General features: G+C 41.4%; 2 protein-coding genes across 2 annotated transcripts in view; one reads left to right on the forward strand and one right to left on the reverse strand.

The window, feature by feature from the left end:
* mtrex (Mtr4 exosome RNA helicase) overlaps nt 1-8,731 on the reverse strand; it is a 25,492-nt gene extending 16,761 nt beyond the window's left edge. The window contains exons 1-11 of the mRNA XM_050053925.1: nt 8,580-8,731; nt 8,074-8,214; nt 6,862-6,928; nt 6,495-6,557; nt 5,994-6,106; nt 5,291-5,465; nt 5,058-5,148; nt 3,693-3,817; nt 3,427-3,525; nt 3,089-3,206; nt 2,865-2,996 (exon numbers count right to left, since the gene is read on the reverse strand). Coding sequence (XP_049909882.1) covers nt 2,865-2,996; nt 3,089-3,206; nt 3,427-3,525; nt 3,693-3,817; nt 5,058-5,148; nt 5,291-5,465; nt 5,994-6,106; nt 6,495-6,557; nt 6,862-6,928; nt 8,074-8,214; nt 8,580-8,680 — 1,225 coding nt within the window. The 5' untranslated portion in view covers nt 8,681-8,731. The remainder of the gene's footprint in view (nt 1-2,864; nt 2,997-3,088; nt 3,207-3,426; nt 3,526-3,692; nt 3,818-5,057; nt 5,149-5,290; nt 5,466-5,993; nt 6,107-6,494; nt 6,558-6,861; nt 6,929-8,073; nt 8,215-8,579) is intronic.
* Nucleotides 8,732-8,735: 4 nt separating this feature from the next.
* dhx29 (DEAH (Asp-Glu-Ala-His) box polypeptide 29) lies at nt 8,736-21,271 on the forward strand. The gene is made up of 28 exons (XM_050053924.1): nt 8,736-9,099; nt 9,748-9,821; nt 10,027-10,140; nt 10,228-10,357; nt 10,458-10,597; nt 10,680-10,823; nt 11,178-11,304; nt 11,398-11,556; nt 11,986-12,160; nt 12,375-12,495; nt 12,621-13,004; nt 13,087-13,353; nt 13,484-13,627; nt 14,181-14,357; nt 14,534-14,674; nt 14,754-14,895; nt 14,994-15,114; nt 15,266-15,350; nt 15,612-15,700; nt 16,695-16,823; nt 16,953-17,028; nt 17,183-17,407; nt 17,552-17,688; nt 19,262-19,352; nt 19,438-19,728; nt 19,800-19,931; nt 20,065-20,161; nt 20,404-21,271. The coding sequence occupies exons 1-28, from the start codon at nt 8,922-8,924 to the stop codon at nt 20,448-20,450; spliced, it is 4,137 nt and encodes a 1,378-aa protein (XP_049909881.1). The 5' UTR covers nt 8,736-8,921; the 3' UTR covers nt 20,451-21,271.
* The last annotated feature ends 58 nt before the right edge of the window (nt 21,272-21,329 follow it).

Consider the following 21,329-nt stretch of genomic DNA (forward strand, 5'->3'; position numbering starts at 1 on the left):
TAGAGCAGCAAAATACAATTGATTTCTGGGACAACCGCCATTTTATCACAGTATAAAAAGCCTCTCATGGGGACAGTCTTCAGGGCTCTGACGAACAGCATTAACAGCTGATTGTCTGCGTTCAGCTGTTGCTCTGAATGCTCATAAGTATACCCTACAAATCCAAGGCAGCATCATATGTTTGCATTTTTTACTTGCTCCCGCAATTTAAAAGCAAAAAAACGCCTATACACACCACAACATTCATCACAACTTTTTAGAAAAGTTGTCGGGAAATGAGTATGTCAGGCTGCAACAATCCCAAAAACAGCCCACTAAACCCTGGAGGGACTGAGTATCGGAGGCAATCCCAATACTGCAATACCAGAACAACCCTACTTGCAAGTCTCCCTACTTTATTAAAATGTAATACTTAATTGCAGGAGCTCTCCTTTAAGTCAACAAAGGATCGTCTGTGGAACATTAACATCCACCAGTTCACAACTATGTGACCAGTAATTGCTGAAATATTTGGCTCTTGGTCAAACTGCTGGTTGGAGACACTTCATCAACCTCACACTCTGCACATTAGTGGCAAAAAAACTATGATGCCGCTGTTTAACCACAAAGCTACTACATCCCAACAGCATCCCATTCACAACAACACAACCGGTCTCCATCTCCATCTGACAGTGTTTGCAAGAACCGACAACACCTCCATTACTTATCTGTCTGACACCAAAGTTCTGCACTCTGTCAGTTGGTTTGTGTTTCGGCACCAGCCGGTCCCCTGACTCCAACACGGCTCCTCTGCCATTCCACAAACACTGCCCAGAAACTATGTGTCACGGTACACAGCAGGAACAGAGAGAGGGGGGCTCTGTCTTAAGTGTTCATAAAAACAGACTAAGAAGAATATATGGAAGAAAGAAAGAAAGAAAGAAAACACAAAGTAGAAAAGGTAGAAGCGAGGGGGGGGTGGGGGTTGACCATGACAGAAACCAGGAGAGCCACGTGGCTCCCTCTCCTCATTATAACCCACCTACACACACAAACAGAAGAGCTCCATAACACCAACAACCTGCCTACAAACACTGGTTAAACAATCTGGCTTTTCAACTGTTTGCTCAAGAGAATTGGTCCCTATGAGTTTCTAAATGACAGACATAAAGAAAGAAAAAAATATACATCTTTTTAAACTGCATACGGTTAAGTGATGACTTGTGCCATAGCTGTGATGTAAGTTTTCTGTAGCCATGCGAGAAATGTTTTGTAATAAAAGCTTCATGTCTTTAAACTACAAAACAAGTTAAGTGATTAATTTGACTTCTTCACAAAGCAGATTATTTCATTTCAACATTGTTCCTCAATCAAGTGAAATTTTCTTCAGTCTAATAAAATTATCCGACTGCTATTACTGGATACTATCTGCATCGTTTTCTAAGAAAATTGCTCAGTTCAAGAAAATTGTCAAAACACATGAAACTGTTGGAAATAAGAAATTATGTTTGGCAGAATTTTTCCATTTGTTTTTTTCATTTTTTGCAATATTAATGAAAAAAATTGGCCACGTTGACAGAAAAACGGCCTTCATTGTTGGAAGAGCTCAGCATTAAAACAAACCTCCTCATTTATAAGAATGTCACGATGCAGCGAAAACAAACCAAGATGAGGGAGGGAAATGTTTCCCAAGTAAGACTTCATAAGCATTTTTCATTTCTCTGAAAAAGCAGCCCGAAGCAGGTGGACGCGAGCCAAACTCAATCTGCTGATGGATTATCTCCCATCGTGCAGAGATTTGTCCTCATGAAGCAACTTCACTTAACCACTGGACCAAACAGCAGCACCAGCTGTGCAGCCACAATAAGCCACATTCAAGGCACTCGCTCGGTGGGGAGGATTCACTCGACTCCGCTTGCCAACAATTTAGCATTTTGGTGAGCGGTTTCGCTTGCCCAATTTCAACTCCCTCCCTAATGCTCATGGCAATTTGTCACAATGCATTTATTCTGGCATCTGGTGAGCAAAGATGACCTGCTCCCAAACTCTGAACCAAACACAATCCTTATTTAATGTGATGATAGTGTGAATTTATATCTGATAAACCTGAAAACTGACTGTCGACAGGAGGTACATTATGTCAAGATGACATTTGATTACTTACTACTGACCAAATAAATAGCTGGGATACTTTGATTATCAAGTCATTAAGTAAAAAACAGTGCGAAATGTCTTGTTTTGTTTGACCAACAGTCGAAAACGATATTGAGTTTACTATCATGTACGTCAAAGAAATGCATCAAATTCTCACATTTTAGAAGCTGAAACCAAATGTCTTAAAAAAATGTCTAAAGCAATCTGATTGAATTATTGTTGCAGCTCTTGGACGTATCATTAGATTATAAAATGTACGCTAAGTGGGCTACAAATCAAAGTTGTCGACACAATTCTGCGCTGTCAAATTTGGAAAATATTCAAACGTTTTCATGAGTGAAAATGGCAGAATTAATGCAGCATGCGAATCATCTATCATGCTGAATCTTCTGAATCACACATTATGACCTCACTCGGTTTAGCAAAAGAAGAAAATGGCAGCAATCCCGTCACCTCCCATCACCTCCCATCAATCTGATAGTTCAAGAGTCTGACGTAAACCTTTTACTATGCAAAAAATTCACAAAACCTCCAGCACTAGTGCATTTATCTTGTGCTTGCAGGGTTATTACACAGAGCAGAGTCATGCTTGACTTGCTGAACGACCACTCATGTTGTAAATCTCCACAGTGACAAGTATATGTTTCTAGTAAAAATAACTACAAACACAGAAACATATATATAAGTTAAGATAAAAGCAGTATGCTGAATGGCAGCACAAATACACATACCTCTGTTAAAGTCCAGTTTGGCCACCTGCAGAGCATAGGCCTCACATTCTTTCTTGCTGAAGCTGAAAATGATAACGGGCTGGAAGTTTCTCTCCATGATCATCTTCACTATCTTGAACACACTGGATGGACCTGAGGGAATCAAACACACGAGTACACATGAGCATGAATTCTTATGTACATCAAGACATTTACGCATTTTACTTCAAAAGTGACACACACACCTTTAGTGCCTCCTTTCCGTCCTCTAGGGTCCCACTTGCCCCCTCCGCTGCTCCCAGAATCCCCTGCATCTCTCAGCACCTGCATAGCTGTGTTGAAATTGTCCTCTCTGAAATCTCCCTGAAGAAGAGTACACACACACACATTTTGTATCATGGACATCATGTGAAGACTGGTCCTAATGGATGCATCCAAAATTAGGAGACAGAGATTAAGAGAGAGGAGAGAAGGTCACCTTAGGCTAATATGAGACCAGACACATGGAGTCTGTTTCTAGTCTGACTTGTGCAGGATTAATTAGCCAACTCTCATTGATAACATAGTTTGTAGGTGTCCTTACATTCTCATCAACAACCAGGTGGAGTCCGTCGCCCCCTGCTGGGAAGATGTAGTGTTGCAGTGGAGTGGGACGGTAGTCTGTGTAGACGACATGACATGGCTACAGGAGACATGAAACAGAAACACTTCATTAATTTTGTAACAAGGAGGAAAAACAGAGATCCTGGTCCTTTCATACAGACAGATAATTATCATCTCCTCATATTACACAAAGGACACGGTAACTTAACCCTTATAATTAAAATATATGCCAGAACAACATTCCACCTGCTTATGTAGGTGACAAATCCACTCAGCAAACTGTCTGGCGTTGGGGATGGTAGCTGACAGGAAGACGTAATGCACGTTGTCAGGAAGAAGGATGATTGTCTCCTCCCATACCACACCACGCTCTGAAATACACAAAGTGCAGAGAGATTTGCTACAAGCAAGAACATGTTTGTTTTCTTATCCGAAACCTTTCTGACTTCTTTCTGTACAGTTTACTCGCACAATTGGTCCAAGTCAGATTCACTAAACTTTCCTAACTGCACAAGCTTGACATAAATTGCACCGGTGCACCTTAATGAGATTTGATCATTAGCACAACTGATGCCCCTAATTGCCACATAACGCTGACTGCACCACGCCATTTGTGGGCAAATTAATTTAATTCGCAAAAATATTAGTGAAGATTAAAAAGAATATCACACCATGGAACTTCTATTATTACTAAATCAGTAAACAGAAAGATAATAAGTTTAGCAGCATCAGTAGTCGCATTAGAGGACACAAAACAATTAGAAAAAGTCGCTGCCAATAAAGTGTGTCATTAGAGCAGCGCTGTGCTGTGACAGAAACAAAGACTCAAAAGTGTCTTTCTAATATGAGAGGTGGTCAAGGAGACGTAAAAGATACAGAGATATTATACAAGAGAGTCTACACTAAGTGATGTTACACTGTTGGATACAACAAAGCATGATACTTTAGAGCGACCTGCAGCTGTCGGACATAATAAAAAATAACAACTACGCCGCTGCAGGTGTCTGTGTTGAAATCTCTCAAAACAAATGATAAAAAAATGTTAAAAACTCTTCATATATATTCATTTTGCTTCAAGTTTGTTTTGGTTAGGGGCGTCGGTGGCTTAGTGGTCGAGCGGGCGCCCCGTGTACGGGGCTGTTGCCGTGGCGGCCCGGGTTCGACTCCCGCCTGTGGCCCTTTGCTGCATGTCACTCCCTCTCTCTCTCCCCCTTTCATGCTTGTCTGTCCTATCAAATAAAGGCTAAAAATGCCCAAAAAAATACCTTTTAAAAAAATAAAAAGTTTGTTTTGGTTAAATATCCTATTTTAGTCAATTTTGGCATTATGTTCAAACTCCAAATTTATTCAGACTCAGTCATTATGACCTCCAGTCAATTAAGTACTTTTCTGCACTGTGTAGAAAGGCACATTCTCTGTACATGACTCATGTATACAATCTGGAATCTAAACCACTTGTGAATTTCATTAATACCTACAGAAAATTTTATGTATGAGAAATGCAGTGAATCCAAAAAATGTATGTGAATGAATCTGCTCATGTTACTGGTTTTTGCACGAGTCCTGATTTTCCAAACCGCACTGTTTGTGTTGTTAATTTTCTGTACTCACCGGAATCTCTCATGTAATGGATCTCATCAAAGACGACCCATGCCACTTCCCTCATGATCTCAGAGCCTCGGTACAGCATGCTCCTCAGGATCTGGGAGAACAGCAGTTTATCATGTCAGACCAACCTCTCAGCACTGCTTCTACTCCCAGCATCACACTTTTCAACGACTACCCTCGAATAAAGGTGACATTTGACTGCTCTAATGATGACTCCGCTTTTGCAGATGTCTCACCTCTGTTGTCATGACAAGGCAGGAGGCAGTGGGGTTGATGGTGACATCACCAGTCATCAATCCCACATCCTGGAATTCTTCGTACATCTCTCTGTACTTCTGGTTAGAGAGGGCTTTGATGGGGCTGGTGAAGATCACTCTCTGCTTCTCTCTCAGGGCCAGTGCAATGGCATATCTACAAGAAAAAGATATAAGGGAGTGACTAACCTCATCATATACCCTGACCCCTCATAATAACATAACAACATTTACCCAGAGTATATTCTGACTAACCTACTTTTTACTTATATTGTGAAAACTTTCACAAAAATGTCAACTTTGCTGCACTTGGCAGAGTCCAGCAAACTCTTCGTTATTATTACTTGTGCTTCTTATTCTCATGATCTATTCTAATACCTCATTTATCTTGTATATTTGAGTAAAAACAGTGATATGTCACGCCATGTCACAAAAATAATAAACCACAACACAGATAAAATAGCAGAAGATCCAACATTGCCGATAGTCCAAGGTATTAATAACAACACAGTCATATTCACAAAATAGAATCAACTACACTAATGCTACACTATCCTATATGTGCTATAATTTGGGTTTAACTGCAAGCTTTGGTCTCTCATGTGTACAGGACTGTAGTGCTTGAGATGAAATTCAACAATACAGTAAACAATTAATTCTTTACACAACTATTGAAGATACTCACTCAGCACAGACCGTCTTGCCAGCAGAGGTGTGAGCAGACACAAGCACAGACTCGTTGTTGTCGATACATAAGATGGCCTCGCGCTGGAACGGGTCAAGAACAAAAGGGTACTCCTGCAAGAAAAACAAGACATGTCAACAAAACAAATATATTGCAGGTGTAGCAATAGTTCTTGTAAACTAACAAGCACACAATGCACACCATAATTTAAAGTAACTTCTCAAACAGTGAGTGATACAGTATTCTGTATAGAAAGGTGTGATAATATGCAAGTATTTTCCATTCAGAAACCATGTGCTGCCATTATAAAGTCAAGAAAATGTTTCCAATGATAGGTTTTAACAGTTACCTTATATTAGCCCCTGTATAGAATACTGAAGATATCATACAAAGATAATGAATGCTTCAAAACTGCATTTCAGTGTAATTACATGATGTTTCTCACTGAACAAACCAAATTAATTCCAAAAGTCCAAGACCCAATTTAAAGGCATGTTATACCTTGGCTGCTTTCCCCACTCGTGGTTTCAGTGGTTTATATTCATCACTGGCAGGCAGAGCGACCTGTCGGAGAAAAAGACACATTTTTTAATCGAAGTTTTGACATTTAAAGACAGGTGAAAGGAATCAGACAGGTGACAAACTGAAAAGATAAAGCCTGATATGTCTTTGGCCAATGTGGTGTGATGTGATAGACAGCGGCAGCGCTTTCCACCACGATATTCAAACAAATGAGGGAATATTCTTTCACAGAAATGTCTTTATCCCTCCAGTAGAGTCCCAGAAATAGGCACAATCTATGTGAAGGCACACTGAAGCTACTATAACAGCTTGTGGTGCCATACATCTGCAAATTTGCTTTATTTACCTCATGTGAGCATCCTTCCACAGTCTCAACTTGCTCCACCTTAATTTGGGGCATAAATTCTGCAAGACTGAAACCAAAAAAAGAGAGAGAGAAAAAAAAAAACACTGGTTATCTACACAGCAACTTCAAAACATTATGCAGCATCTGAAGCCATGATTCACCCTGAAAACACTTAATGTTATTAATCTGAATTGCATATTGTTCAATCAACACCTCTCTGGAACAGTTTCAACAAAAACTGAATGTTATAATCTTCATGAGGTAATTTAAAGTGGTGGAGAACCATAGGATTAAAGGGGATTTAGTGGCATATAGTGGTGGGGATTGTGCAATAAAACCAACTCAAACTTCTGCCAGTTAGAATTCATTCACTGTTCATTGCTCAGGAAGTTTTAACTGGGAGCCGCAGAGGTCTCTTCCTCTCCAAAACAAACTGATCTGGTGATATAAACCAATAAAAACACAGAATAAAGCACTTTCATGATGCAAATCAGTGTTTCTCCAATACTGCAAGTCACAGATGGGCTTCTAATAACTGTGGCCGACACAAAAACACGACAGTGCAAATGGTCCTGTTTAGTGCAAGTGTTTGGTTTGATTGGTCTGGGCTACTGTAGAAACATGCCACTAAAAATGGCATTCACCACAAACAAGGACCCGCTCTGTATGTAGATATAAATGCCTTATTGTAGGGTAATGAAAACATGACAATTCTTATTCTCAGGTGATTATACACTGGAGAAAACGTACTTATTATATCATATTCAATTTCTGCCAATATATCCCCCTAAATCCTACACACTGGACCTTTAAGTATGGAAAATACCCAAAGTTAAAATCCTACATTCAAAATTTGACTCCAGTAAAGTGTTGAGTGGTATGTCAGCTATTATTCCATTATAAGAAATACATTCATGTGTATGCAACATTTTAATATAGCTGTTTGAAGTGGGGCTCATTTTAACTACTTTGTATACAGCTGAGTAATTTAACCTGTAGTAACTCATGCTCTCATCTGTAATGGAGTAAAACGTACATTACTTCCCTCTGAAGTGTAATAAAGTGACAGAGTGGAAACATTCAAGTAAAGTACCTCATATTTGTACTAATGTACAGTATTTGAGTAACTATGCTTAGTTACTATCCATCAGTTACAGTTATAAAGCACAAAAGCACCCTGTACAGACAGAATAAAGCTGTAGCTCATCTCACTTTAACTCATTAGCAGAGGCTGTGTCATGTCGAGCTTTCTTCCCAAACACCACCTCCTCTCCACCGTCACTGTCTGCCTCCCTCTTGATCCGCACAGACGGACCAGCATCCTTGTCGGTGCCATTTTTGCTTACAGCTTTCCTGGAAAAGACAACACAAAGGACACAGAACTGTTGGTACCTGAACCTGCCCTGATACACATGAACACTACACCAACAGCTAAGCTAGCTAGACTTTTATAACTTTGAACGTCCCACTCTCACAAAAATGGCTAAACATTATAACTATATTTAACACAACAAAACGATGATTTAATTTGACATTTATAGGCACAACCAAGTGCTTTCTCTGATGTTTCATTGAAGAGTTAACCAACGTTAGCTAACGTTAACTAGCCGGTTGACGTTCTATCTGTCTGGCACGCGCAGACATGGTGCTACGTTCACGTACCCTGGACCTCCTGGTTTCAAACACCAAACATGACTATGCAAAAATTAATACTTTACCCTATTTCTGGTGTCAGAGAAGCGGGTATCTTTTTGCTTGTCGTCGTTTGTTGTTCATCGTCAAACACGCTGAACAAACCGTCTCCAAACGCGTCTGCCATGACTGTTAGAGACACACTACCCACAATACAACACGAGGCGTGCTCCGCGGTAATACTTCCGGTACGGCAACTGGGTTGTCCAAAAGTTAAACCAGCCTGACATGAAAACGGAGAGAAACACACGTTAGCGTTGGGTTTTTTCCAATCTACTCAGAATAACAACATTTCAAGACTTAGCCGATGTCTTGGCGTAACGTAGCCGCATAGAGGAGCCGCAGACAGGCAGTGTTTTGGTAACATAATGGGTGGAAAGAAGAAGAAATCAGCGGCGCAGGGCTCGGCTCCGGTGGCCCCGGCGGCAGCAGCAGCAGCGGGCAGGACTGGTACAGCTGTAGCGGGGAACGGCGTGGCAGAGGAGTCGAAGAAACAGACAGCAAGCAACAAGCCGGTTAAACCAGCCAAAGAGAACAAGTCAAAAGGTGGTAGTACATGGCCGCTTATAGAGTCAGAAACATCACTGTGGACGCTGAAAAGGTGTTCATAGGGTCAATTTTAGGCTGTAGTTGGAGCTTAGAGGTTTCCAAACCGGTGTGTTCAACCCTGTATGTGAACTAGTGACTTACTCATGCTTGCATTGTATTTGTCATATGCATTAGTGTAGGGTTGTGCATATTTCCTTACAACACCGTGTGTACGTGGAACCTCATAGTTGTGTCATTGTTTTCTTAATGTAAGTAATTTAATACCAAAAATTTCCAGCTTCACAAATGTGCCTCTCTTACCTTAATTCATTTGATATTGTGACACCTTGCTGCTGAGTGTTTGCAGCTTGTCAGATATGAAAACAAACTGGTAACTTGTGATGAACAGTTACCCTTACATTAGACATTATTCAGACTAAACAGTTAATGTCGTGATCAACAGAGTGCATCTTTATTAATTTATAATGAAAACAGTTGATAGGTGCAGCCCAATCTGCATGACAGTGTGTGTCAAAACATCCCTGGTGAAATCTTAAATATAAAGTTCATTGAAACATTATGATGACAGAAGAGCATAAAATCTAGCTCAGCATTAACACACAGTGCTTTAAAGTGACACAATTCTGTTTCTTTCCGTACCTCCAGCTCCAAAGACCTACAGTCTTGCCAACACTGCCCAGGTTGACACAGGTGGAGTTGCTGACAAGTCGATTCTTAAAGTAAGTTGTTGGTTTAGTAACTTAATTGTCTAATTTATTGTTGTTGTGCATTGTTTTTATAGGCTTGTAACATATTAATATACTAAATACTGAAACAGTCCATTATTTATTCAACTACAAATCTCACCCATGTTGTCCAGTGTGCTTTCACGCTGAAAAACACACAAATTGTTAATAATGAATGGGATTTGACCCACTGACACAGGTTGCTATCCAAGCTGACCTGGAGAAGAAGATCATCAAGCTGATCAATGACTTCAGAGAGGAGAACGGCGACAAAGGGCCCATATCAGGCAGGCTTACCAACAAGAAGTTGCTGGTAAAGACAAAATCATCACTCTGACTCTTCACGGTTAATACACACACATAGAAAGTTGCATTCAGGTTGTCTTGTTTGTGCCTGCAGGATCTGTACACAGCTCTGCAGAAGTTCAACTTCAAGAGAGAACACATTGAGGAGGCGATGAAGAGTAGTGTGCTGTACGGAGGGGATCTCCACTCTGCTCTCGACTGGCTCTGCCTCAACCTTAAAGATGGTAATAGAGCGTCAGCAGTCATTTAGATGCTATCACCATATAGTTATGAGGACACTAAGCTGATGAAACTGACTTTCTCAATTTACTGTCTGTATTCTAGATGAGCTGCCCGAAGGTTTTGCCCAGCAGATGCAGGAGGAGAATCAGAAGAGCAGGCCCAAGTTCCAGCCTCCTGCTCAGCAGAAACCTGCAGTACCCAGCCCTAAAGCACCCAACAACACCCGAAAAGAGACCACCAAGGTTTGTGTATCTATTTACAAGTGTCTGTTGGCTCGAAAGATGTGTACTGTAAATTGAACCTTAGATTTTTGGTGTGTGCCAGGCAACAGAGAAGGATGAGGCTGCAACCATGAAGGACTGGATCTTAAGGTATGCCGAGCAGAGCAGTGATGAGGAGGAGGAGGAGGAGGAAGAGGAAGGAGGGAAGAAGATACACAATCCTGAACTGGACGAAAAGTTTGATCCAGTAAGTAAAATCAAAGCAACTTAAAGATGAGATCTCTGTTTTTTTTTTTAGTAAAAGAATAGATTTAGTCGCTATCAGATGGAGCCAGGCTAGCTGTTTCCCCTCTTTATGCTAAGCTAGGCCAACAGGCCATATGAGAGTGGTATCAGTTCTCTTGTCTTACCCTCAGCAAGAAAGCAAATAAGCCTAAAATATCAAACTGCTGTTTTTTTTCCTGTAACCTATGGAAAGTTACCACATTTCAGCTCTGAAATTTGTCTTTTCTTTCCAGCTATTGTATGAAGCTGTGATAATGTAGTAAATGTCACTGAGTATGTGGCATGGTTTAATAACGTGTGTGTTGTTGCTGTGTAGAATGACAGATATTTGATCCTCACTGCTCAACTGTATGACGCAAAAGAAATGGCAGCTGCAGCCAAGACAAAAGGAGACAAGGCGGGCCAGAGGATGGCGCAGGACAGGATACGCATCATACAGCAAGGTGAGGATGCTTTTACTCACAAATGCAGAGATTAAATCATTTCTTATAACTCACTTTTCACTGAAATGGAACAAATATATTTTCTGTTTCTAGAAATGAAGCAGCTGGAGTCCCACCCCGTGTTCAATCCAGCTATAAAAGTGGTAGATGCGCCTCAAAAGGAAAAGAAGATAGTTCCTGTCAGGGAGGACAAAGAGGATCTCGGCTTTAAATTATTTGAACAAGCTGAAAAGCCCCCTCCTGCAGAGAAAGGTTCATCTCACTAATACACACCAACTGAGCCAAGTTAAAGTCATTTATCAAGTGTTTTACAGGATGTAGTAAATATAAAACATAACCATCGTTTCTGCAGGTCCTTAAAAAGCCTTGAAATGTCTTGAATTCAATTTTATAAATATCAGGCCTTAAAGGTCATTTAATTGTCTTAAATTTGAATTTGTGAGGTCTTAATATCCTCAAACTTTTTATCTAATTTCATTTTTCAAGAGTTCACATCTCTAAAGTAACAAATCTTTAAACCTAACACTGAATCTAATACTGTCTTTTTACTTTACACAAAATGTAGATTAACCTAACTCGCTCTAATAACCACATTCCTCCTTAGAACCTACCTCTACATGTGATGGGACCATGTATATGCCATGTAAATTCATGATGACAGACATTTTCCTTTTGTTCCAGTTCCAGTTGTGAAAAAGAACGAGCCAAAGGACATTCGCGATTTTGACTACACGGCTCGCAGCTGGACAGGAAAGTCTCCCAAACAGTTCCTCATCGACTGGGTCCGAAAGAACCTGCCCAAGAGTCCACCACCGTCTTTTCAAAAGGTTGCTGCTGGTAGATACTGGAGATCCAAGTGAGTAAAGACTGACAAAGACTGTCATACATTCCACTGAATATAGTGCTCTTACTACAAAGATACTGCAATGGAATGAATTACATTTCCTTAAGTACTGTACTTAAGTACAGATTTAACATACTTGTACTTTATTTGCATCTTTTCTTTTCATGGCATTTATTCCCATCAAATCTTTTTTATTGATTTGATGTCTTTGTCTTGTACCCACCAGGGTGCGTGTTCAAAGGACAGACGATGTTCTTGAAGTTTGTCCAACGATCCTGACTGAGGACAGCATGCAGGCTCAACATCTGGCAGCCACTCTGGCACTCTACAACCTGGTTAAAGGACAGGTAATACACGTAACCACCAAGCAGTGGATAACACAGGTTTTCTGTGCTGCTTGAACTCACATTTACCAGTTAATCTTTATTGATTCCTAATTATCCTCTAATAACTAACTCCCATTCGCTCTCAGTCCGTGCACCAGCTCCTTCCTCCAACCTACAGAGATGTGTGGCTGGAGTGGAGAGACAGCGAGCAGCAGCAGCAGGAAGAGAGCCGCACTGCTGCCAACAAACCTCGAGACCAGTTCATCTCACGGCTTCTGACCAGACTCAAACAGCAGCAGAACCAGAACAAAGGGGAGGAGTCTGGATCCCAGGGCAAGCTGGGGCAGGGCAGTGATGGGGATGAAGAGCCTGAGGAGTCCTGGGAGAACCTGGCTGGTCTTGATATCGGGGACAGAGGAGAAGAACTGGAGGACAAGAGTGAGAAAAGAGGGAGGAGGGATGGAGCACTTGAGGCATCCAGAGAGCTCCTAATGAAGCTGAAGAAGTCCTCACTGGCCCAAAAACTGAAGGTAAATACACTGAAAACATTGTTCTTAGAGATGCATGAACTGAACCCAAGTAACTGAACAAGTATCCTACTGTACCTTCAAGGCAGAGCGAGAGCAGCTTCCTGTCTTCCAACACCGACACCATGTCCTGGAGGCTCTGCAGCGCCATCCTGTGGTAGTGGTGGCTGGTGAGACAGGCAGTGGAAAGAGTACTCAAATTCCTCAGTTCCTCTTGGAGGAGCTATTAACAGGAGGCAAAGAGGCGAAGCCCTGCAACATCGTGGTGACTCAGCCACGCAGGATCTCTGCCATGAGCCTGGCCTGCAGGGTCAGCCAGGAGCTGGGCTGCGAGGATGGACCAGGATCAAAGGTGACAATACATTTTTACAAAGAAACCTTTTAATCTGAAACCATTTGCTTCATTATTGTATAAACAATAAAGTATGCTTATAGGATGCACCGTCACCTGTTTTAATGATCATGTTGAAATCATGTTTCAGTCGTCGCTGTGTGGATACCAGATCCGGATGGAGAATCAGTCTGGGGAGTGGACCCGCCTGCTGTACTGCACCACTGGAGTTCTGCTCAGGAAACTACAACATGACAAACACCTCAGCTCCCTGACGCACATCATCGTAGACGAGGTACTGACAGTTCCTCATCAAACACACTATCGTCTTGGCACCTTGTGTGAGGTCATGTTTAAAGTTTCTTTTCCACCCTCGGGTGCATGCATTTGGATGCTGTCAGGGATTTATTTTTTTTTTTTGCTAAATTTTTACCTCTGTTTGTCTCATAAACAAAGACATCACTATCAGCTTTGTTCTCTGATCCAATCCTTAACATTCCACAGACCTTCAGTCAACAAAATACGTACATGTGACTAACAAGACAGCGATGGCCTCATTATGGAAAAATACCCAAACTGATGGTCCTATTTTAACTTAAGTTTCAAAGAAATGAAAAATCCTATCCTAACCCTTTTACAGAAGCAATTCCCAAACTCAAGGCCATGTCCAATCTCAGATATCCTGTCTTATCTAAACTTAAGAAATCTGTAAAATATCCTAAATGTCACCCTTAATTGAGATAAGATTTGATTTCAGACATAGCAAGTTTCTGTAATGAGGCCCCGGGTTGTTAAGTCTGTTCTAAGTCTGGTCTCACCCCACCTCCTCCTCACCTTCATCCTCTCAGGTCCATGAGCGTAGTGTCCAGTCAGACTTCCTATTAACCATCCTGAAAGATGTCGTTATGAGGAGATCAGACCTGCAGCTGATCCTCATGAGTGCCACGGTGGACTGTGACAAGTTCTCCAACTACTTCAACCGCTGCCCAGTGATCAGCATCCCTGGCAGGACTTTCCCAGTGGAGGTAAGAGGAGTTTTAGTTTGTGTTTACTGGCTCACAGAATAAACTTTAAGTATCCTTTTGTCTATTGAAGGATTCTGAAGTAGATATCAGGGATAACATGGGTCTGTTTTTACATTAAGTCCCATCACAGATGTATTCCTGTGACATTTATAAAGCTCCTTTGGTTTTGTTTCTAGGTGTACCACTTAGAAGACATAGTGGAGCAGACGGGGTACGTCCTGGAAAAGGACTCGGAGTACAGCCAAAAAATTCTCGAAGAAGAAGAGGAAGTTAGCATCTCTGTCACACAGAAAGGTGGCAAGACATTACAGCACCAGGTAACGTTGGCTCTCTGCAGCAGTAACAAGTGGTCGTGGTGTGTTATCTGTTTATGTAACCCATTTCTGTTTGTCCCAGGAGGTGATAGTGAGAGACTCCTCCGGCTGGGACCTGGGTCCAGATCTTGACCATTTCAGCAGCAGGACTCGACAGGTTCTGCAGTACATGAACCCTAACAAGATCAACATGGACTTAATGGTTGACCTCATCGACTACCTAGGTACAACACATCAGTGTGCTTGTTTCAGGCAGCACTACGTACACATTTATACATGTTTGTCTTGCATGTTAACTTTCTGTATTTTTCCACTCTGCCAGACAAATCTCCACAGTTTGCAGAGTTGAACGGAGCCGTTCTCGTGTTCCTGCCCGGCTTGGCTCACATCCAGCAGCTCTACGACCTGCTCTCCTCGGACAAGAGGTTCAGGGACAAAAACAGGTGACGTTCACAAACAATAATCCAATATATATAATCCAGTACACACTCATAATAGTCATACACTAAACACACAACGGCTATACACACAACTGTACTTTTACCTTCACCTATTTTCATTGGCCTCACTGTGAGTTATAACCGGCCCTTTCAGATACAGGATTGTTGCTCTCCACTCGACTCTCTCATCAAAGGACCAGGCTTCTGCCTTCACAGTGCCACCTGCTGGAGTCAGAAAGGTACTTCTGAATGTGGTATAATAAAGCACTGAGGAATAAGAAAGTAGAACAATGAAGGATATGTAATATGATTCAAGAAAGTTCTTGTTATGGAGCTGTATTTCTGTTAAAATCATCTTACAGTAAAACTATTATTATACTTTTTTATACAATTATTTTGCTTGTTTTTAAATGAAAATGTTGATAAATATGTTATTTGACTGAGCAAATGTTTTCATAAGTCCTGAAATACCCAACTGCTCTGCTTTGCTTCTCTTTCAGCTCGTCTTGTCAACTAATATTGCTGAGACCGGTGTGACTATTCCCGACGTTGTGTTTGTCATCGACACTGGAAAAACTAAGGAAAATAAGTAAGTCATTAAAAAGTGTCTTATCCAATTATCTGTCTATGGATTGATACTATGACTCACCTTGGCACCTGGTACCTTGGTGCTTTTAGCTAAAAGCTAATGTCAGCATGCTCACAATGACAATGCTAACATGAGGGTATTAGCAAGTGTAATAATTAACTACTGACATTTTCTAGACAAACTGAAATGTTGACCTGATGGCACATGATAAAATCCATCTTACTTAACTGGACATGGAGTCTATGTCTGCCTGTCCTTTTTTTTCTCGACAACCATTCATCTGACCAACTTCACACTTGGCAGGTATATTGCTGAGGACTTGAGGAAATGCTGCGTTGAGTGCAAGCTCTTCAGATCTATGGGACATAATTAGTGGTAGTGCGTTATGTAGACACATGGGAGAGGACGCCTGACAACTGTTACACTGCAGAACATCATGCTGGGTACAGCTCGCTCTCCGTGGCTCACTACAGCACATTCAAAAACCGATGAACAAAGAGAGACTGCAGGTGTTACATGCATCAGCGCTGTAACTTTTGGAATGAACACCTTTGTTCTCGGAAAAGGCCTTATTCCAAATAGCTAACTGTTAGCAAATGACACATATCCATTGCTAGGGGACACAACTGTGTCATGGTAGTTGTATCGCTAAGGGCCCAAGGTAGCATTTTTTAGAAAGCTGCCAGCAGCATTGATGGAGGCTAAGCATTTGTGTGTTTGGAACAGGCACTGCAGTAGTTATTCATGTACACCTCATGGTGTCACTGCAGGAAAAGTCAAAGGCTCACCATAGTCTATATTATCTGGGAACAGTGGGTATCTGCACCAAATTTAATGGCAATCCATTGAAATAGTAGTTGAAATTTTTCAGTCTGAACCAAAGCGGTGGAAAGACTGGCATTCCCATGCCTAGAACCAGACCACCCGCATAGCTAATAATCTGAGTTATGGCAAACATAAGTGAACTTTAACTCTAGTCTGCTGTTTCGTTCAGGTACCATGAGAGCAGCCAGATGAGTTCTCTGGTGGAAACTTTTGTTTCCAAAGCCAGCGCCCTCCAGAGGCAGGGCAGAGCAGGACGTGTCCGAAGCGGCTTCTGCTTCAGGCTGTACCCAAAATTCAGGTATGGAGGTCATTATTCATCATGCAGAGATGGGAATGGGAACACAAAGCAGAAAGACGAAAATTAGTTATATTAGTTATAAAGGGTGTGCTGATCTGTTCTGCTCTTGTTTGACCCTCTTGACCTCAGGTTTGACGGCTTCATGGATTACTCCATTCCAGAGATACTACGGGTCCCACTGGAGGAGCTCTGCCTTCATATTATGGTATATAATCTGTACTCAGTCATACAGACACAGGAATAGATATTCACACAAATTCAAACAGTTATACTATACAATGCTTTCTACCACATATGGAAACATTATTAAAGCTTCTGTCTAAGTTGTCCTTCGCTCCCCTCTCTTTTCTCTCTGGTAGAAATGTCAGTACGGCTCCCCGGAGGACTTTCTGAGCCGAGCCCTGGATGCACCTCAGCCTCAGTCGGTCAGTAATGCCGTCAGCCTGCTGAGGAAGATCGGTGCATGTCACCCCGACAGTCATCTCCTCACCCCTCTGGGACACCACCTGGCGAGTCTTCCAGTCAATGTGAAGATTGGCAAGATGCTCATCTATGGAGCCATCCTCGGCTGCCTGGAGCCCATAGTACGTCCCACTGCCTCCTTACCCAGAAAACAAACACTCTATGATTCATCTTAACTGCATGAGAATTATATCTCCGTTTGTCACTACTACTGTTGTTATGTTATGTCACTATCATACATTACATATTAATGAGATATGTTTCAGGCAACCATCGCAGCAGCCATCTCAGAGAAGTCTCCCTTCTCCACACCAATGAACAGGAAGGATGAAGCCAACCTGGCCAAAGCTGCCCTGGCATTGGCCAACTCGGATCACCTGACCATATACAATGCATATCTGGGGTGTGGACTTTTAAAAGCTTCTCTGTAGACGGCCATTAAGGGATATATTTGGAATTTTTAAAAGCTTCTCAGATTGATCACATGCCATTATTGGTTTAATGTCACTGCTAGTTTTAATGAGGATCCAGGCTTTGGTGGCCTGCGAACTGAACCATAGTGCTGCAGTACTGTGAGTAGCAGAATAAAAGAAGAGTACAAATCAAATTTTTTACAAAGTCTTAAAAACCACTGAACTATGTTCCCTCGAAACATTCAGAAGGCATGAAAAGGTCTGAAATTTAATTTAAACAGGTATTGAGTGTAATTTTCTTGCCTGACAGAGTTATATTAGTTATACATAGTTATATTTTTTTTTGTATGTGGTAGCCGGCTATCAGGAGACATTATACATCTATAAAAAAACAAGTGAGACTGGGACAACAGTAAACTGTGCATGCTGGATCCAGCCCCTGTTATTTATTTACTTTACTAGATATTGTAGTTATTTGCAGCTCAGGAATACAGACAAAAATATGATAAAATGTCAAAATTCCTTTGTTTAAAGGAATACTTCACCCCCTAATGACCATTTGTATATCAGTTACTCACCCAGTGTTACATTGAATTCATGGAGAAAATGCTTTTTTTCTCACATGCCTCCACAATAAACGAAGAATCCAAAAGTGAAGAGAATTCTTGATGAATTGAAGTCATAGGGGGCCATATTTAACAACAGCAAAACTATAGTAAAACATCTGTTTACAAACTCTCACACAACGTGCAGTATAATACAAGCCTCATTTATCCAGTCATGTGCTTAGTACCTCACTGACAGACAGCCCTTTCCTACAGGGAACTGAACTAAAAGTGAAACTTATCTGTGCTCTCTTCAAAGCCAGACTCCATTGACAATAACAGCAATTTTACCTTGCAGAAGACAGAGGCTGCTGGTCTACCACTGCTTCAATCAGTAGTTTGTTTTGTGATTTTGATGTTTTAAAGGATTAGTTCCAACTCACCAAAGTCATAATATTGCACAAACTGATCAAGGCAGCAGTAAACATGAAGCACTTGTTTTTAGTGAGGTAAAATGACCTTTTTGTCAATGCAGTCTGGCTTTGCAAAGAGCATAGACAAGTTTCACCTTTTGTTCAGTTCCCTGTCAGAATGGGCTGTCTGTTTGGGAAGTACTGAGCACATGACTGGATAAATGAGACTTAGATTATACAGTATAAGTTGTGTGAGAGCTTGTAAACAGATGTTTTAGTATAGTTTTGCTGTTGTTAAGCTTCAACTCCTTTTATTTCAATTTATCAGGACTTATCTCTGTTTTGGGATTCTTCGTTCACTGTAGACATACAAGAAAAAGTTTTCTTCATGAATTCAACATACAGTATAACAGAATGAGTCATTTATATACAAGTGGTCATTTGCTGGGTGAATTATTATAGAACCTTTTGTCCCTACTTGTGTCAGATTGCGTTCTTTGTGTTTAAAAGATCTATATATATATATTAGAAGTTATAAATATTGATAGCTCCGTATCTCCCTCTCTTTTCTGATGACCTATTTTTCTGTAACCTGTCACTGTCAGGTGGAAGAACTCACAGAGTGACGGACAGAGAGCAGAAATGGCCTACTGTAGAAAACACTTCCTCAATCGCACAGCTCTCATTACAATAGAGGTAACACACGCACATACATACATTTAGATTACCTCTCCTCCACCTCTTGTTTAATGCCATGTGTTTGATTTTATCTCCTATCCAGGGTGTGAAGCATGAGCTGATGAAGATGATGGAGCAGGTGGGTTTCTGGTCATCTCGCTCTTCCTCCAAGCAGCAGATAACGGCGCTGTCCAAGCAGCAGATCTCTTTCGTGAACGCAGTGCTGACTGCGGGGCTCTACGACAGCGTGGCCCGGGTCTTGTGCACCCCCTCTGTGGATGTGCTCGAGCGAGTGGCCTGCACAGTGGAGACGCCCCAGGGCAAGGCTCAGGTCCACCCCTCATCTGTTAACCGAAACCTGCAGACTCACGGCTGGCTGCTGTACCAGGAGAAGGTATGAGTACAGAGTGTGTGATATCTGCTCATTACTGAGTCACATTTGTGCTAATGAATGTTTGTCCCCAGGTGAAGTACACAAAGATCTACCTGCGAGACACCACTCTGATACCTCCTTTCCCCTTGCTGCTGTTTGGAGGTGATATTGATATACAGCACAGAGAGAGGCTCATCACATTAGACGGATGGATCCACTTCCAGGTCAGAGGGGTTGACTTTCGGTGCCCCTTCCCTTTCCTGTTCTATCCCCTCCTGTAGCAGCAGCAGTTGTGTCATTGCAAAGTCAAAGTGGATCTCTCAGGTTTATTTAATTCAATGTTGTTTGCTCTTTAAGGCTCCTGTACGGATTGGTGTGATCTTCAAACACCTGAGGAAGCTGATGGACTCTCTGCTTGAAAAGAAGCTGGCAAACCCAAGGATGAATCTTGAAGGTAAACGCAAGCATCACAATACGCCAAACGGCTTTTTTTTAAGCAGCATAAATTTAAAATGAATATGTTTATTTAATGGGTCCATAGCTATGCTTCAGAACCTGAAAAATTACATCAAAAGATGTGTATAATGTACCATTCTCGACAAAAATGAATAGATACAAGGGTTTTCAGTTGATCTACTCATTACAAGGAGATACATTTATTTTTATCAAGCTGAGTTACCTATGTGTCTGCTGTAGGTGAGAGGACCATCCAGTTGATTCTGGATCTGATCAAATCAGAGTGATATCGGACCGCCAAAGGATCTGATTGCCCCTGAAGAACCTGCATACTTTCTCCTACACTATAGACAGACCTCTGTGTCCAGTGGACCTGGGGACAAAGTGCTTCCTATACGTTCTTGTATTTGCCTACAGACAGGTGTGGGCTTCCTTATGATGAACTGATGATCACCCGGAACTCTAACTCACATTGAGGAGGACTGTATCATATGAAATGCAAAAATACATGCTGGCATCTGAGAGGAGGAAATAGAAAATTATGTTGCCAAATGTGGTGGAAATAAAGCTGTACACATTTTTATTTGAAGCTTTTGCGTCATGGTTGAACTCAAAACAGTAATGCCTTAAATACTTTATGAGTAATAAATAGAAGGTGTGAATGTAGGCTGCAAAACTAAGTTGAAGATGCAACTGTTGAAAGAGAAACTTTCATACTTCAAATGCTGAGAACAATAGTAACTTCATTTATACTAAACCAACACCAGGTCAGTTGCACAGCGAGATGCCATTTACTCCCTCTCTACCCCTGCAGTTTCAAACTGAAGTCACAGTTTGTGCTGACATAAATACAGCAAAATCAAAGTGCAAAAAATTCCAACAATCCTCAAGTATTCAGAAAACATTGTATGTCATCTTCACACAAATTACTTGAATGTCAACGTAGGGCATACACCTGAATCTAACTTAACTCTTTTACAATAGAAAATAAGCCTGTTGATCAGCACATGAACTTAGCAAGACTCTCAAAGTCTTAGAATGAAGGTTGTGTCAAAGAACAGGACTTTCATGGCAAGGCATAAGAAGAATCCATATTTTGTACGCTGGATAAGTGTGTGTGTGTGTGTGTGTGTGTGTGTGTGTGTGTGTGTGTGTGTGTGTGTGTG

The sequence above is a fragment of the Epinephelus moara genome, chromosome 9, assembly GCF_006386435.1.
Source record: "Epinephelus moara isolate mb chromosome 9, YSFRI_EMoa_1.0, whole genome shotgun sequence".
NCBI classification, from domain to species: domain Eukaryota; kingdom Metazoa; phylum Chordata; class Actinopteri; order Perciformes; family Serranidae; genus Epinephelus; species Epinephelus moara.

Coding starts and splice junctions, on each gene's coding strand:
- dhx29 (XM_050053924.1), top strand. CDS start 8,922: ATGGGTGGAAAGAAGAAGAAATCAGCGGCGCAGGGCTCGGCTCCGGTG. Junction 14,358..14,533: donor GCAGGACTTTCCCAGTGGAG/GTAAGAGGAGTT, acceptor TTTTGTTTCTAG/GTGTACCACTTAGAAGACAT. Junction 14,896..14,993: donor TGACCTCATCGACTACCTAG/GTACAACACATC, acceptor CCACTCTGCCAG/ACAAATCTCCACAGTTTGCA.